At 40.5% G+C, this 18,538-nt stretch overlaps 1 protein-coding gene across 2 annotated transcripts in view; it reads left to right on the forward strand.

Moving 5' to 3' along the window:
* Nucleotides 1–18,538, forward strand: part of LOC133558385 (adenosine kinase-like) — a 409,076-nt gene that overhangs the window by 292,733 nt on the left and 97,805 nt on the right. For both annotated transcript variants that reach the window (XM_061909732.1, XM_061909733.1), the window contains exon 7: nt 18,127–18,297. In XM_061909732.1, the coding sequence (XP_061765716.1) occupies nt 18,127–18,297 (171 nt within the window). The remainder of the gene's footprint in view (nt 1–18,126; nt 18,298–18,538) is intronic.

An 18,538-nucleotide genomic window follows, 5' to 3' on the forward strand; every position in this document is an offset into this window, starting at 1 on the left:
CACCTGTTCCCAATTAGCCTGCACACCTGCGGGATGTTCCATATAAGTGTTTGATGAGCATTCCTCAACTTTATCAGTATTTATTGCCATCTTTCCCAACTTCTTTGGCACGTGTTGCTGGCATCAAATTCCAAAGTTAATGATTATTTGCAACAAAAAAAAATGTTTATCAGTTTGAACATCAAATATGTTGTCTTTGTAGCATATTCAACTGAATATGGGTTGAAAATAATTTGCAAATGGGCGGTTTAGCTCGGTTGGTAAAGTGGCCGTGCCAGCAATTTGACGGGTTGCAGGTTCGATTCCCGCTTCCGCCATCCTAGTCACTGCCGTTGTGTCCTTGGGCAAGACACTTTACCCACCTGCTCCCAGTGCCACCCACACTGGTTTGAATGTAACTTAGATATTGGGTTTCACTATGTAAAGCGCTTTGAGTCACTAGAGAAAAGCGCTATATAAATATAATTCACTTCACTTCACTCATTGTATTCTGTTTATATTTACATCTAACACCATTTCCCAACTCATACGGAAACGGGGTTTGTATACTAGACGCATAATACAGCCATCACACAAGTTAATCATAAGAGTATATACATTGAATTATTTTCATTATTTACAATAACAGGAACAACATGGGTGAGTTTTAACACCCGAGAGTGGGAAGCAGAGCTCTGACAGGCCGACCCCAACCGAAGTGGACTTAGTCCCCCCCTTACTCCGAGATAATACACAGCCGAGAAGTGAACATTCCCCAAAGGTGCCAATCGATGGACATGAACTTCTGGAGTGGAAGCACTCAGACGAGGAGTGAGACAGTGGTCCAGTGTTCGCGGCCACTCCGCCGAATGCTGGCGCAGCGGCCTGGAAAAGTACAGGTAATTGGCCCAGCCATGGTATCCAGTTAGGTTTCGCCCGGGAGGCTGAAATAACAAAGCGCTGATTGCCGGAGGAGACAAGGGCGACCGGCTCGGAGGCGAAAAGAGTTAATTTGATGCACATTTCTCCCCTCGCCCACCTTGAAATGCACTGGCAGGAAGAAAAAAAAAAAAAAACAAGGTGGGTGAAATCGTCTCCCATCTGCCAGATTGCATTTCGGCAGCAGGAGAAGGCGAAGGAGCGCTCTTCACAATATTGTGTGAAGGCTGTCAAAGTCCTCGCAGCAGCCGGGCTGCCTTAAAAGGATGCCCGACCGTAAATTCTGACTCGGTGTGAAACTGGAGAAGGACTTTTTTTTTAAATTGTCATGTGTGTCGACATGTCTCCTCCAGATTTAGTGTTACACCAACACCTCATTGCTGGGTGTGGACGAGGTGTCGTAGTGGTTTGTGCAGCCCTTTGAGACACAATCAATCCATCCATCCATCCATCCATTTTCTACCGCTTATTCCCTTTTGGGGTCGCGGGCGCCTATCTCAGCTACAATCGGGCGGAAGGCGGGGTACACCCTGGACAAGTCGCCACCTCATCGCAGGGCCAACACAGATAGACAGACAACATTCACACACTAGGGCCAATTTAGTGTTGCCAATCAACCTATCCCCAGGTGCATGTCTTTGGAAGTGGGAGGAAGCCGGAGTACCCGGAGGGAACCCACGCAGTCACGGGGAGAACATGCAAACTCCACACAGAAAGATCCCGAGCCTGGATTTGAACCACAATCGTATTGTGAGGCAGACGCACTAACCCCTCTGCCACCGTGAAGCACACAATATACACAATCAATCAATCAATGTTTATTTATATAGCCCTAAATCACAAATGTCTCAAAGGACTGCACAAATCATTACGACTACGGCATCCTCGGAAGAACCCACAAAAGGGCAAGGAAAATCACACCCAGTGGGCAGGGAGAATTCACATCCAGTGGGACGCCAGTGACAATGCTGGCTATGAGAAACCTTGGAGAGGACCTCAAATCAATCAATCAATCAATCAATGTTTACTTATATAGCCCTAAATCACTAGTGTCTCAAAGGGCTGCACAGACCACCACGACATCCTCGGTAGGCCCACATAAGGGCAAGGAAAACTCACACCCAGTGGGACGTCGGTGACAATGATGACTATGAGAACCTTGGAGAGGAGGAAAGCAATGGATGTCGAGCGGGTCTAACATGATACTATGAAAGTTCAATCCACAATGGATCCAACACAGCAGCGAGAGTCCCGTTCACAGCGGAGCCAGCAGGAAACCATCCCAAGCGTAGGCGGACCAGCAGCGCAGAGATGTCCCCAGCCGATACACAGGCGAGCAGTACATGGCCACCGGATCGGACCGGACCCCCTCCACACGGGAGAGTGGGACATAGAAGAAAAAGAAAAGAAACGGCAGATCAACTGGTCTAAAAAGGGAGTCTATTTAAAAGCTAGAGTATACAAATGAGTTTTAAGGTGAGACTTAAATGCTTCTACTGAGGTGGCATCTCGAACTGTTACCGGGAGGGCATTCCAGAGTACTGGGCAACTAGTGATTTAGGGCTATATAAATGAACATTGATTGATTGACATGCAGCATGAGTGAGGTCACAAATGAGGACAAACGTGCATGTGAGCTGAACAAAGAAAGTTTCTTCTTATGTATCTGTGTGTTTGTACAAAACCAGTGAAGTTGGCAAGTTGTATAAATGGTAAATAAAAACAGAATACAATGATTTCCCAAATCCTTTTAAACCTTTATTCAATTGAATAGACTGCAAAGACAAGATACCTGATGTTCAAACTGGAAATGTTGTTATTTTTTGCAAATCAATCAATCAATCAATGTTTATTTATATAGCCCCAAATCACAAATGTCTCAAAGGACTGCACAAATCATTACGACTACAACATCCTCGGAAGAACCCACAAAAGGGCAAGGAAAACTCACACCCAGTGGGCAGGGAGAATTCACATCCAGTGTGACGCCAGCGACAATGCTGACTATGAGAAACCTTGGAGAGGACCTCAGATGTGGGCAACCCCCCCCCCCCCCTCTAGGGGACCGAAAGCAATGGATGTCGAGCGGGTCTAACATGATACTGTGAAAGTTCAATCCATAGTGGCTCCAAGACAGCAGCGAGAGTCCCGTCCACAGGAAACCATCTGAAGCGGATCAGCAGCGTAGAGATGTCCCCAACCGATACAGGCGAGCGGTCCATCCTGGGTCCCGACGAGCGGTCCATCCTGGGTCTCGACTCTGGACAGTCAGTACTTCATCCATGGTCATCGGACCGGACCCCCTCCACAAGGGAGGGGGGGACATAGGAGAAAGAAAAGAAGCGGCAGATCAACTGGTCTAAAAAGGAGGTCTATTTAAAGGCTAGAGTATACAAATGAGTTTTAAGATGAGACTTAAATGCTTCTACTGAGGTAGCATCTCGAACTGTTACCGGGAGGGCATTCCAGAGTACTGGAGCCCGAAATATTATCTCATTTGGACTGCGATGAGGTGGCGACTTGTCCAGGGTGTCCCCCGCCTTCCGCCCGATTGTAGCTGAAATAGGCACCAGCACCCCCCGCCACCCCAAAGGGAATACGCGGTAAAAAATGGATGGGATGGATGGATAGCTCATTTGGAACATGTTTCCAAAAAAGCTGGCACAAGTGGCAAAAAAGACTGAGGAATTTGAGGAATGCCCATCAAACACTTATGTGGAAAATCCCTACAGGTGAACAGGCTAATTGGGAAAAGGTGGGTTCTATGATTGGGTGTAAAAGCAGCTTCCGTGAAATGCTCGGTCATTCACAAACAAGGATGTGGCGAGGGTCACCACTCTGTGAACAAATGTGAAGTGAATTATATTTATATAGCGCCTTTTCTCTAGTGACACAAAGCGCTTTACATAGTGAAACTCAATATCTAATTTTTACATTTTTAAACCAGTGTGGGTGGCACTGGGAGCAGGTGGGTAAAGCGTCTTGCCCAAGGACACAACAGCAGTGACTAGGATGGCGGAATCAGGGATCGAACCTGCAACCCTCAAGTTGCTGGCATAGCCGCTCTACCAACCGAGCTATTTACCGCGTGAGCAAATTGTCCAACATTTTAAGAGCAGCATTTCTCAACGAGTTATTGCAAGGAATTTAGGGATTTCACCATTTACGGTCCGTGATATCATCAAAAGGTTCAGAGAATCTGGAGAAATCACTGCATGTACGCAATTGTATTCCAGACCTTCGATCCCTCAGGCGGTACTGCATCAAAAACTGACATCAGTGTGTAAAGGACATCACCACATGGGCTCAGGAACACTTCAGAAAACCACTGTCAGTAACTACAGTTTGTCTAATACATCTGTAAGTACAAGTTGAAACTCTACGATGCAAAGCCAAAGCCATTTATCAACAACACCCGGAAACGCCGAAACGTTTACCGAGTGTTGTTAAAAGGAAATGCTATGTAGCACAGTGGTAAAAATGCCCCTGTGCCAACTTTTTTTGCAATGTTGCTGCCATTAAATTCTAAGGAAATAATTATTTGGCGGAAAAAAATTAAGTTTCTCAGTTCGAACATTAAATATCTTGTCTTTGCAGTCTTTTCAATTGAATATAGGTTGATAAGGATATGCAAATCATTGTATTCTGTTTTTATTTACCATTTACACAACGTGCCAACTTTTGGGTTTTTTATATATATACAGTACTGTATATATATATATATATATATCCATCCATTTTCTACCGCTTATTACCTTTCGGGGTCGCGGGGGGCGCTTGCGCCTATCTCAGCTACAATCGGGCGGAAGGCAGGGTACACCCTGGACAAGTCGCCACGTCATATATATATATATATATATATATATATATCCTGCATAATAGAAACTTTAAAAAAATCCTCAAAATAATCTACAAAATCAAAGCCTTCTGTACAATCGCTCACACACAAGCAACATCAACATATCGTCGATGGAATTGCTCTTTCCTCCAGGACATAATCGTGTACATATTTGTGCATTTTTACATTACCACCTTGCAAAACAGAAACAAACATAAAAGCTCAAAATATTACACAAAATCAAAGCCCACAGTACATTCGCTCGCGAACGAGGAACATGCACATCATGTCATCGATGAAATTGCTCCTCCCCCAGTTAATAATCGTGTACATATTTGTGTATTATTATATTACCAACTTGCATCACAGAACTAAAGAGAAATAATCTAAATGATAATAAAAAAATATATATATATGTCAATGCAATCGCCCCTCACACCAGGTAATAATTGTGTGTGTGTGTGTGTGTGTGTGTGTGTGTGTGTGTGTGTGTGTGCGTGTGTGTGTGTGTGTGTGTGTGTGTGTGTGCGTGTGTGTGTGTGTATAATTTGTTTACATTACATAACCACTTTGTATAACAGAAACAAACTGAAATACTCAAAATAATGCACAAAATCAAAGTCCACTGTACGCTCGTTCATGTGCGAGCAACATGGACGTCATATCATCAGTGCAATCCCTCCTCCCGCCAGTAATTTATGCTATATATGGATTTGTGTAATAAATTACCACCTTGCATGACAAACAAACATAAAGGCTCAAAATTATCCAAAAAATCAAAGCGCGCTCGCTCATGCCCGAACAATATAGACATAATATCGTCAATGCAATCGCTCCTCCCAACAGTTATTAACGAAACTCCGATCCTGCATATTGGAAAATAGCTAGTAAGACTCAAAATAATACCATATGTCAAAGCCCAAGTCATTTGCTCGCAATTAATAGACATCATGTTTTATGTTTGAATTATAGTTAGAAATATAACCAAACATTGTAGACATTTTATATATTAAATGTGAACCCTCTTGCAAGTTTAATTAATAACTGCCGTACTCCACACTCTTGGCATTCTCTCAATGAGCTTCAAGAGGTCGTCACTTGGAATGGTTTTCACTTCACAGGTGTGCTTGAAGCCCATGGAGAGAATGCCAAGAGTGTGCGAAGCCGTAATCAGAGCTGAGGGTGGCTATTTTGAAGAAACTAGAACATAAAACATTTTTTACAGTTATTTCACCTTTTATGTTTAGTACATTACTCCAAATGTGTTCATTCATAGTTTTGATGCCTTCAGTGACAATCTACAATGTAAATAGTCATGAAAATAAAGAAAAGGCATTGAAATGAGAAGGTGTGTCCAAACTTTTAGCCTGTACTGTCAATACAATTACTCGTCCTCCCAGTTATTAATAATTACCACCATTTTGTTGAATAGAAATTAATAGCAAACTGAAAATAATCCAGTCAACCAAAGATCACGGTATGCTTGCTCAAGCAGATGCAAGATAAACGTGCAACATCATCAACCCCATTGATCCTCTCGCTAGTTATTGATGAAAGCAAATATAAACAACAGATTTGACATGAAATAATCCCCAAACAATCTGCTTTACGTTAGCTAATGAACGAGCAATATAGATGTGATGTATTTTAGGTGCAAGATAAACGTACAAAATCATCAACACCATTGATACTCTCGCTAGTTGTTGATGATAGCAGGTATAAATAATAGGTTTGACCTGAAATAATCCACAAATTTAGCTTTATGTTAGCTAATGAACGAGCAACATAGATGTGATGTATTGTAGGTGCGAGATAAACGTACAAAATCATCAACACCATTGATCCCCTCGCTAGTTATTGATGACAGCAGGTATAAATAATAGGTTTGACTTGAAATAATCCACAAATTTAGCTTTATGTTAGCTAATGAACGAGCAACTTAGATGTGATTCATTGTAGGTGCGAGATAAACGTACAAAATCATCAACACCATTGATCCTTTCGCTAGTTATTGATGACAGCAGGTATAAATAATAGGTTTGACCTGAAATAATCCACAAATTTAGCTTTATGTTAGCTAATGAACGAGCAACATAGATGTGATGTATTGTAGGTGCAAGATAAACGTACAAAATCATCAACACCATTGATCCTCTCGCTAGTTATTGATGACAACAGGTATAAATAATAGGTTTGACTTGAAATAATCCACAAATTTAGCTTTATGTTAGCTAATGAACGACCAACTTAGATGTGATGTATTGCAGGTGCGAGATAAACGTACAAAATCATCAACACCATTGATCCTTTCGCTAGTTATTGATGACAGCAGGTATAAATAATAGGTTTGACTTGAAATAATCCACAAATTTAGCTTTGTGTTAGCTAATGAACGAGCAACTTAGATGTGATGTATTGTAGGTGCAAGATAAACGTACAAAATCATCAACACCATTGATCCCCTCGCTAGTTATTGATGACAGCAGGTATAAATAATAGGTTTGACTTGAAATAATCCACAAATTTTGCTTTACATTAATGAACGGGCAAAGTAGATGTGTTGTATTGTCAATGTGATTACTCGTCCTCTCAGTTATTAGTAATTACCGTTAAACGCGCGACATCATCAACACCATTGATCCTCTCGCTAGTTATTGATGATAGCAGATATAAATAACAGGTTTGACTTGAAATAATTGACTTGCTCACGCACGAGCGTGACAGATGTCTCCTATTGTTGATGTGATCACTCCTCCCGACAGTTACGAGGGAAAACCACCACCCTGCTCAGTGAAACCAAATAAAAAAGCAATCCAAGAAATCACCAGACAGTCTTTAGTTCCCTTGACTTCTGGGAAATGTTGCGTCACGCTTCTGGCAGCAGGAAGCGGCTCGCAGCCACAGAGTTGCGATGTTAAAAGTTCACCAGCGTCTTTCAGGATGTTGGACGGAGCCCGCCGGGGCTTTGATCAGCGCTAACGCGGCGCTAAAAGTGACAGTTTATTTTCAAGCGGCCGTGTCGGAGAAGACGATCCCTCTCCACCGTTTGACGTGTTGGCACGGAGTAAAAGAGACGTGTCGCCAGCTCGGGGAAGACGGCCCCTTAGACACCAGCGCCTCCTTAACCTGGAGAAAGTGTCGCCTTACCGCTTGTCTGACATTTTATCGACTGCTCGCTTTCAGCTCATGTCATCACGCTTTAATGCCGGGGTGTCCAAAGTGTGGCCCGCGGGTCATTTTATAAAGGCCCCACTGCACATTTTAAATATACTATGGAAAAAAATTTAAAATATAAAAAGTGGTATAAAAGAGCAAACAGGTGAAATGTAACAAGAAAATGTTGCAATGTTGACTATAATAACACAAAGTTGCCATGCAGGCTGTTTCGTTCTTTAGTGAAGTGAAGTGAATTATATTTATATAGCGCTTTTCTCTAGTGACTCAAAGCGCTTTACATAGTGAAAACCCAATATCTAAGTTACATTTAAACCAGTGTGGGTGGCACTGGGAGCAGGTGGGTAAAGTGTCTTGCCCAAGGACACAACGGCAGTGACTAGGATGGCGGAAGCGGGAATCGAACCTGCAACCCTCAAGTTGCTGGCACAGCCACTCTACCAACCGAGCTATAAAAAACTAATAAGTGAATCAAAATCCATGTCATTATGAATTATTGACCTATTCAAGGCTCCAATTACGTCACATTAATTATTCCCCTTTCAGATATTTTTTGGGGGCAATTGTTGGGTATTTTGTGTTTGCCATATAAAAAACTGAGCTGTTTTTTTTTTTTTTTTTTTAAAAGGATGGCCTAAAACGAACAAACAAAAAACATAAACAATTTTTTTTTATATATAATTGACAGATAGATCTGAAGTTGATCTCGAGACCATTGTGTTAAAAGTAAACATCCATCCCATCCCATCCATTTTCTACCGCTTATTCCCTTTCGGGGTCGCGGGGGGCGCTGGCGCCTATCTCAGCTACAATCGGGCGGAAGGCAGGGTACACCCTGGACAAGTCGCCACCTCATCGCAGGGCCAACACAGATAGACAGACAACATTCACACACTAGGGCCAATTTAGTGTTGCCAAACAACCTATCCCCAGGTGCATGTCTTTGGAAGTGGGAGGAAGCCGGAGTACCCGGAGGGAACCCACGCATTCACGGGGAGAACATGCAAACTCCACACAGAAAGATCCCGAGCCTGGATTTGAACCCAGGACTGCAGGAACTTCGTATTGTGAGGCAGACGCACTAACCCCTCTGCCACCGTGAAGCCGTTAAAAGTAAACAGTAAAAAAAAAAAATTATAATTAATTTTTTAACACTTTAATGCAGGGGTCGGGAACCTTTTTGGCTGAGAGAGCCATGAAAGCCAAATATTTAAAAAAATATTTCCGTGAAGTGCCAGATCCTATTTTTTAACACTCAATACAACTAAATGCATGCATTTTTTAGGTAAAACCAACATTTTTAGAGTAAAATGAGTATTTATTTTTAATAAGATTGTTATTTCTTGAACAGGTGCGGTAAAAAACGGATGGATGGATTAAAATGCATGAGAATGTTTTATATTTTGAATGTTATTTTTAACATTGTGATTACCAGCGGATCTATTCATTACTTATCGTGTTAATGGGTTGGGAACCTTTTTGGCTGAGAGAGCCATGAAAGCCAAATTTAAAAAATATATATTTCCATGAGATCCATATCATATTTTTTAACACTGAATACAACTAAATGCATGCATTTTTTTAGGTAAAACCAACATTTTTAGAGTAAAATGAGTATTTATTTTTAATAACATTGTTATTTCTTGAACAGGTGCGGTAAAAAACGGATGGATGGATTAAAATGCATGAGAATGTTTTATATTTTGAACGTTATTTTTAACATCGTGATTACCAGCGGAATTATTCATTACTTTTCGTGTTAATGGGTCGGGAACCTTTTTGGCTGAGAGAGCCCTGAAAGCCAAATATTTAAAAAATGTATTTCCGTGAGAGCCATATCATATTTTTTAACACTCAATACAACCAAATGCGTGCATTTTTAAAGTAAAACCAACATTTTTAGAATATAATAAGTCTAATTCTTTTTAATAACATTATTTCTTAAACAGGTGCGGTAGAAAACTGATGGACGGATTAAAATGCATGAGAATGTTTTATATTTTAAACGTTATTTTTCACATCATGATTACCAGCGGAATTATTTATTACTTTTCGTGTTAAGCAATGTCAGATAAGATTTATCTGAGAGCCACATGCACTCATCAAAAGAGCCACATCTGGCTCTAGAGCAGGGGTGCCCATTACGTCGATCGCGAGCTACCAGTCGACCGCGGGGGGTGTGTCAGTCCATCTCCAGCCAGGCTTTTAAAAAAAATAGACCTAAAAATTAGTGATCATCAATCTTCACCAAGACGTCACTTAAATGACATTCACGGTACCGGAGGGTCTTGTGAGATGACGCTGGCTGCTGCAAGATCATTATTATGAAAATATGACCGAGAAGAAGGCGAGAAACACTTTTTATTTCAACAGACTCTCGCGCCGTACCTTCCGTCAAAACTCTAAAGGCCGACTGCACATTTCCTATCTTCACAATAAAAGCCCTGCTTCATGCTGCCTGCGCTAACTAAACACAGAGTCTCGGAAAACTGGCGTGCACAAGTGATGTGCACGCCAGCTTTCTGAGGGATCGCTTGTGAACTAGCAGCAGCCAGCGTCATCTCACAAGACCCTCGGGTGCCGTGAATGTCAATCAAGCAAGCTACGGAATTTGCCGCCAATGTTTTTCTTGTAAAGTGTATGGAAGCTGGATGAATTAGATGCCAAAAACCAACCACTTTCATGTGGTATTGTACAGAAAGGACAACTTTTTTTCTCCTCCATTTGAAAATGTGGGCGTTATCATCATTACTGTCTGATTCCAATCAATGCAAGTCATCAGAATCAGGTAATACACCAACTTATATTCTTGTCTTCGTGAAAGAAAGACATCTATATGTGTTACACATGCTTGTATTATCATTAAACACATTTAACTTGTTTACAAAAATGTCTCTTTCATAAATAAATAAATATAAATGATATATATAAATGAGGTAGATCCCCTCGAGTTGGTCAATTGAAAAGTAGCTCGCCTGCAGAAAAAGTGTGGGCACCCCTGCTCTAGAGCCATAGGTTCCCTACCCCTGCTTTAATGAGTAGGACCCTTTTGGATCAGTGTTTTTTGTTTTTAAGTGTCATTGCACAAAAAATAATAGTGAATTAAAATCAATGGTGTTATGAGTTGTTGACCTTTTTACAGCTCCAATTATTATATAATCTCAAACATTCTACTTAAAAATTTTATTGGGTGAAAATATTGCATATTTTGTGTTTTTTTCCCTAAAAAAACATGGTTTTCTTTGACAAAAAGAGCATACAACTTAAATCTTTAAAAACGTCATATAGACAGATTGACCCAATGTCGATATAAAGATTTAAAACTTGAAGAATAATAATAAAAATAATAATACTGAATAGTGACACATTTTTAACATTTTATTTTTACCAAAAGCATGAGTGGAGGCCTAAATGTATATATTTTTTTCGTATATTGTATTGGTTTTTAAGATAAATGGCCCCTGCTTGCTTTGATTTTTCAGTGCGCGGCCCTCAGTGGAAAAAGTTTGGGCACCCCTGCTTTAATGAGAAGATTCCCAGCCAGATTAAATGTGTCGCTCAGCTCAAACTTTTCTCTTTATGCCGCGCTGGCTTTTTTTTTTTTGGACGGACAGCTTGGTGCTGGAAAAGGAGGTCCAGGAGATCAGTATCAAAGGAGGAGCCTTTCTGTGTGTCCCGTGTCGGCTTTCCACCTTGAAAAGCCCAAAGGTGTTTTCTTACCTGATTTGTATTCATTGACACAAAGAGCTGACCTGCCTCTCTTGTTTCCAAGTAAGGAGAGTCCAGACCAGACTTTTGTTGGCGCTATCATCGGATACGTTCATGTTGTTTCCTGCGGCCCTTGGAGCTCGTCCACGCCGGTTGATGTGTTTTCCCCCCCTTCTTTGTTGCCATGTGCTCTGAAATCACCCCTAAGAGTGTCTTCCAACCCCACAAATTAGCAGCTTAAATGGTCCTACAGTTGTCAAGAGGATGTCTAGTAGAGGTGTGTTGTCCGCAATCTAGCCCAGGGGTGTCAAACTCATTTTAGATGGGGGGCCACGTGAAGGAAAAATCTACTCCCAAGTTAGCCGGACTGGTAAAATCACAGCATGATAACTTTAAAATAAAGACAACTTCAGATTGTTTTCTTTGTTTAAAAATAGAGCAAGCACATTCTGAAAATGTACAAATTATCATGTTTTTTGGGGGTTTTTTTTACACTAACATGTTGTGGTTAATAGTATTCTACACTATATTGCCAAAAATATTTGGCCACCTGCCTTGACTCACATATGAAACGTCGTCGGCTTTGCTTGTCATGTCTTGGTGATCATGTTTTGTTTGGTTATGTTCCTGTTTTTTCACTCCCTGCTGTGTTTCCATGACAACCCATTAGTTTTCACCCGTCCTCATGTCACGCACTTGATTCATTTGGACTCATGCACCTGTTTTCAATCACCACAGCACTATTTAAGCCTGTAGTTGCCAGGCAGTCAGCCTGGCGACATCGCCCTCTACACCAGGGGTCACCAACCTTTTTGAAACCAAGAGCTACTTCTTGGTTTTCTAGTAGAGGTGTGTTGTCCGCAATCTAGCCCAGGGGTGTCAAACTCATTTTAGATGGGGGGCCACGTGAAGGAAAAATCTACTCCCAAGTAAGCCGGACTGGTAAAATCACAGCATGATAACTTTAAAATAAAGACAACTTCAAATTGTTTTCTTTGTTTAAAAATAGAGCAAGCACATTCTGAAAATGTACAAATTATCATGTTTTTTGGGGGTTTTTTTTACACTAACATGTTGTGGTTAATAGTATTCTACACTATATTGCCAAAAATATTTGGCCACCTGCCTTGACTCACATATGAAACGTCGTCGGCTTTGCTTGTCATGTCTTGGTGATCATGTTTTGTTTGGCTATGTTCCTGTTTTTTCACTCCCTGCTGTGTTTCCATGACAACCCATTAGTTTTCACCCGTCCTCATGTCACGCACCTGATTCATTTGGACTCATGCACCTGCTTTCAATCACCACAGCACTATTTAAGCCTGTAGTTGCCAGGCAGTCAGCCTGGCGACATCGCCCTCTACACCAGGGGTCACCAACCTTTTTGCAACCAAGAGCTACTTCTTGGTTTTCTATTAGAGGTGTGTTGTCCGCAATCTAGCCCAGGGGTGTCAAACTCATTTTAGATGGGGGGCCACGTGAAGGAAAAATCTACTCCCAAGTTCGCCGGACTGGTAAAATCATAGCATGATAACTTTAAAATAAAGACAACTTCAAATAGTTTTCTTTGTTTAAAAATAGAGCAAGCACATTCTGAAAATGTACAAATTATCATGTTTTTTGGGGGGGGGTTTTCACTAACATGTTGCGGTTAATAGTAGTCCACACTATATTGCCAAAAATATTTGGCCACCTGCTTTGACTCACACATGAAACGCCGACGGCTTTGCTTTTCATGTCTTAGTGATCATGTTTTGTTTGGCTATGTTCTATTTGGTTTTTCTGTTTGGTCAGTTCCTGTTTTTTCACTTCCTGCTTTGTTTCCATGACAACCCTCATGTCACGCACCTGATTCATTTGGACTCATGCACCTGTTGTCAATCACCACAGCACTATTTAAGCCTGTAGTTGCCAGGCAGTCAGCCTGGCGACATCGCCCTCTACACCAGGGGTCACCAACCTTTTTGAAACCAAGAGCTACTTCTTGGGTACTGATTAATGCGAAGGGCTACCAGTTTGATACACACTTAAATAAATTGCCAGAAATAGCCAAATTTGCTCAATTAACCTTTAACTCTATGTTATTATTAATAATTAATAATATTTATCTTTGTGGAAACACTGATCATCTTATTGATTTCCCACAATAAATATATATAGAAACATATAAATATTTTTATAAATATATTTAGACTTTTTAAAATTCAACCGAAAAAAAGAAGAGATAAACTAGCTTATTCAAATCTTTTTGAATTTTTTTTTTTAATAATTTATGGAACATCATTAGTAATTTTTCCTGATTAAGATGAATTTGAGAATTTTGATGACATGTTTTAAATAGGTTAAAATCCAATATGTACTTTGTTAGAATATATAACAAATTGGACCAAGCTATATATATATATAACAAAGACAAATATTTTTTTTGAATTTGAATCATAATAAGTTTGAAGAAATATTCCACAAATATTCTTCGTCGAAAAAACAGAAGCTAAAATGACGAATTAAATTAAAATGTATTTATTATTCTTTACAATAAATAAATAAACAATTTACTTGAACATTGATTTAAATTTTCAGGAAAGAAGAGGAAGGAATTTAAAAGGTAAAAGTGTATATGTATTAGTGCCCAAGGCATTGGTAACTTACACATCTGTGAAGGCACTATTAATGCTGAAAGGTACATACAGGTTTTGGAGCAACGCATGTTGCCATCGGAGCAACGTTGCCATGGACGCCCCTGCTTATTTCAGCAAGACAATGCCAAGTCATGTGTTACAACAGTGTGGCTTCTTAGTAAAAGAGTGCGGGTACTAGACTAGCCTGCTTAAGTTGTACATCAAGCAAGAATGGGAAAGAATTCCACCTAAAAAGGTTCAAAAATTGTTCTCCTCAGTTCCTAAACGTTTACTGAGTGTTGTTAAAAGGAAAGGCCATGTAACACATAAGTAAAAATGCCCCTTTGCCAACTTTTGTGCAATGTGTTGCTGATATTAAATTCTAAGGTAAGGATTATTTGCAAAAAAAAAATAAGTTCCAAACACTAGTTGCAGAATCTAATACACTAAATACAAAAAATACAAAAAATTGAATAGCATTAAACATTAAAGGTCTACTGAAATTAAATGTTCTTATTTAAACGGGGATAGCAGGTCCATTCTATGTGTCATACTTGATCGTTTTGCGATATTGCCATATTTTTGCTGAAAGGATTTAGTCGAGAACATTCACGATAAAGTTCGCAACTTTTGTTCCCTAATAAAAAAAGCCTTGCCTTTACCGAAAGTAGCATACAATGTGCGCGTGACGTCACTGGTTGTGAGGGCTCCTCACACCCTTACATTGTTTATAATGATAGCCTCCAGAAGCAAGAGCTATTCGGACCGAGAAAGCGACAATTTCCCCATTAATTTGAGCGAGGATGAAAGATTCGTGGATGAGGAAAGTTAGAGTGAGGCACTTAAAAAAAAAAAAAAAAAAGCGACGGCTCCGGGCGGCGGCTGTGGTAGCGTTTCAGATGTAATCAGACACATTTACTAGGATAATTCTGGAAAATCATTGATCTGCTTATTGTGTTACTAGTGTTTTAGTGAGATTAGATGAGTAAAGTCATACCTGAAAGTCGGACGCCAGTGTCTCAGAGAGAAGCCGATGAGGAGCCAAGATCACAGCTGCCTTTGTGACAGCTACAGGAGAAGGTCCCACAATCCACCGAAGTCTCCGGTTAGAGCCGACAATTTTCCCATCCCAAAACTTGCTGGTTGACGGAGAGAAAAATGTTCGCTTGACCGCTCTGTGTTAAAGCTTCACAACAAAAACAAAAGAAACACCAGCTGTGTCTCGGTTGCTAAAGGCAGCTGCAATCCACCGCTTTCCACCAACAGCATTCTTCTTTGACGTCTCCATTATTAATTGGACAAATTGCAAAAGATTCAGCAACACAGATGTCCAAATTACTGTGTAATTATGCGATGAAAAGAGATGACTTTTAGCCGTAAGTGGTGCTGGGCTAAAATTTCTCTTCCAAGCAATAACGTCACAAACACGCGTCGTCATATTCCGGGACGTTTTCAACAAGAAAGTCCGCGGGAAATTTTAAATTGTAATTTGGTAAACTAAAAAGGCCGCATTGGCATGTGTTGCAATGTTAATATTTCATCATTGATATATAAACTATCAGACTGCGTGGTCAGTAGTAGTGGCTTTCAGTAGGCCTTTAATATATTGTCTTTGCAATCTATTCAGATGAATCCCATACCATAAACCCTCATATCTGTATTCTCAGCTCTTGCTTGCCAGTGACAGTCACAACTACGGTACCAGGCTAGCCCAAAGAGGTGCGCTCACCCGTCTTAAACCCAAAAGTGATGTTTTGAAAAAGACTGTAATGTATCGGGCAATCACTTACTGGAACAGACTTCCACAATATCTGCTATCAATCACCAGCATAGTGGGCTTTAAGAATAAACTAAAAGGAGAAGTATTGCGTAAAGAGATTATTTTAGATTGTACCTAATGTCATGACTGTTTTTATTGACTATTGAGTATTTTATTGATTATGGGATAAGCAGCAGAAAATGGATGGATGATACTTTTTCGTCACTTATTGTTTGTCTTTGGTACATTAATGTGTTTTAGGCCATTGGTTCTTTGTTTTATTTTTGCAAAAATGTATACAGTATATCTATTTTTATATTGCTATTTTTATCTTTGGTATGAAAATTATTAAGTAACAACATCTATTAGTATTTTTTGGTTCTTTGTTGTTGCTATTTCAGTTCGCGATGCCACCTCAGTAGAAGCATTTAAGTCTCACCTTAAAACTCATTTGTATACTCTAGCCTTTAAATAGACTCCCTTTTTAGACCAGTTGATCTGCCGTTTCTTTTCTTTTTCTTCCATGTCCCACTCTCCCGTGTGGAGGGGGTCCGGTCCGATCCGGTGGCCATGTACTGCTCGCCTGTGTATCGGCTGGGGACATCTCTGCGCTGCTGATCCGCCTCCGCTTGGGATGGTTTCCTGCTGGCTCCGCTGTGAACGGGACTCTCGCTGCTGTGTCTTGGATCCTCTTTGGACTGGACTCTCGTGACTGTGTTGTATCCATTGTGGATTGAACTTTCACAGTATCATGTTAGATCCGCTCGACATCCATTGCTTTCCTCCTCTCCAAGGTTCTCATAGTCATTATTGTCACTGACGTCCCACTGGGTCATTATTGTCACCAATGTCCCACTGGGTGTGAGTTTTCCTTGCCCTTATGTGGGCCTACCGAGGATGTCGTGGTGGTTTGTGCAGCCCTTTGAGACACTAGTGATTTAGGGCTATATAAGTAAACATTGATTGATGATTGATTGATTGAACTACGGTACCAGGCTAGCCCAAAGAGTGATGTTTTGAAAAAGACTGTAATGTATCGGGCAATCACTTACTGGAACAGACTTCCACAATATCTGCTATCAATCACCAGCATAGTGGGCTTTAAGAATAAACTAAAAGGAGAAGTATTGCGTAAAGAGATTATTTTAGATTGTACCTAATGTCATGACTGTTTTTATTGACTATTGAGTATTTTATTGATTATGGGATGAGCAGCAGAAAATGGATGGATGATACTTTTTCGTCACTTATTGTTTGTCTTTGGTACATTAATGTGTTTTAGGCCATTGGTTCTTTGTTTTATTTTTGCAAAAATGTATACAGTATGTCTATTTTTATATTGCTATTTTTATCTTGGGTATGAAAATTATTAAGTAATGTGTGAATTATATTTATATAGCGCTTTTCTCTAGTGACTCAAAGCACTTTACATAGTGAAACCCAATATCTAAGTTACATTTAAACCAGTGTGGGTGGCACTGGGAGCAGGTGGGTAAAGTGTCTTGCCCAAGGACACAACGGCATTGACTAGGATGGCGGGAGCGGGAATCGAACCTGCAACCCTCAAGTTGCTGGCACGGCCGCTCAACCAACCGAGCTAAACCGCATCTATTAGTAACAACATCTATTAGTATTTTTTGGTTCTTTGTTGTTGCTATTTTTGTATTATGACAATTTATTATTGGATCATGTTGTACTGCATTTTAATCGTTTGTTCTGTGGTTGTGTGATGTTTTTTGCCTGGACCCCAGGAAGAATAGTCTCCACTGCGGTGTAGACTAATGGGGATCCTTAATAAACTAAACTAAACTAAACTAAATCCAATCTACTTTATTTATATAGCACATTTAAACAACAATAACGTTTCCAAAGTGCTGCACAGCCATGTTAAAAACAATTTCAAAAAAATAAATAAAATAAAATTAAAAAAGTATATATATATATATATATATATATATATATATATATATATATATATATTATGCTCCAATATAAGTTGAGAAGGATTTGCTGTTTTTATTTACAAGTTACTGGTTTTGGGGTTTGTATACCGATTCCGTAACGCTGCACGTCATTTTTTTAACGGAAATGCCATCTCGTCTGGTTCCCAGGGCTTCTTCCTCACCGTGTCCCCGGAGTCTATACTCAAGGTGGCCAAGCACGCCTCGGAAAGCAACAAAATCTTCTGCATGAACCTGTCGGCGCCCTTCATCTGCCAGTTCTTCAGCGAGGCCCTGATGCAGGTCATGCCCTACGTGGACATCCTCTTCGGTAACGAGACGGTGAGTAAGAGTTCCACTCGGCAATCACGCTAAAAACTCCCGTCGACACCAATTGTGTAAAGCCCGGCGTCTCTTCGCTCCGGCGAGGACACCGCCCTGCCAGGATGAAGGTGGCGGCGGCGGTGGGAATCGAACCACATTTCCGCCTGGTTTAATTGGCCGACATGTCGAGCGATAACCCGGGAGGGCGGCTTAATTGACTCCTCCCGCGTCGTCCTATTTGACTACCTGACACGGGATC

The sequence above is a fragment of the Nerophis ophidion genome, linkage group LG08 (assembly GCF_033978795.1).
Source record: "Nerophis ophidion isolate RoL-2023_Sa linkage group LG08, RoL_Noph_v1.0, whole genome shotgun sequence".
Classification (NCBI taxonomy): Eukaryota; Metazoa; Chordata; class Actinopteri; order Syngnathiformes; family Syngnathidae; genus Nerophis; species Nerophis ophidion.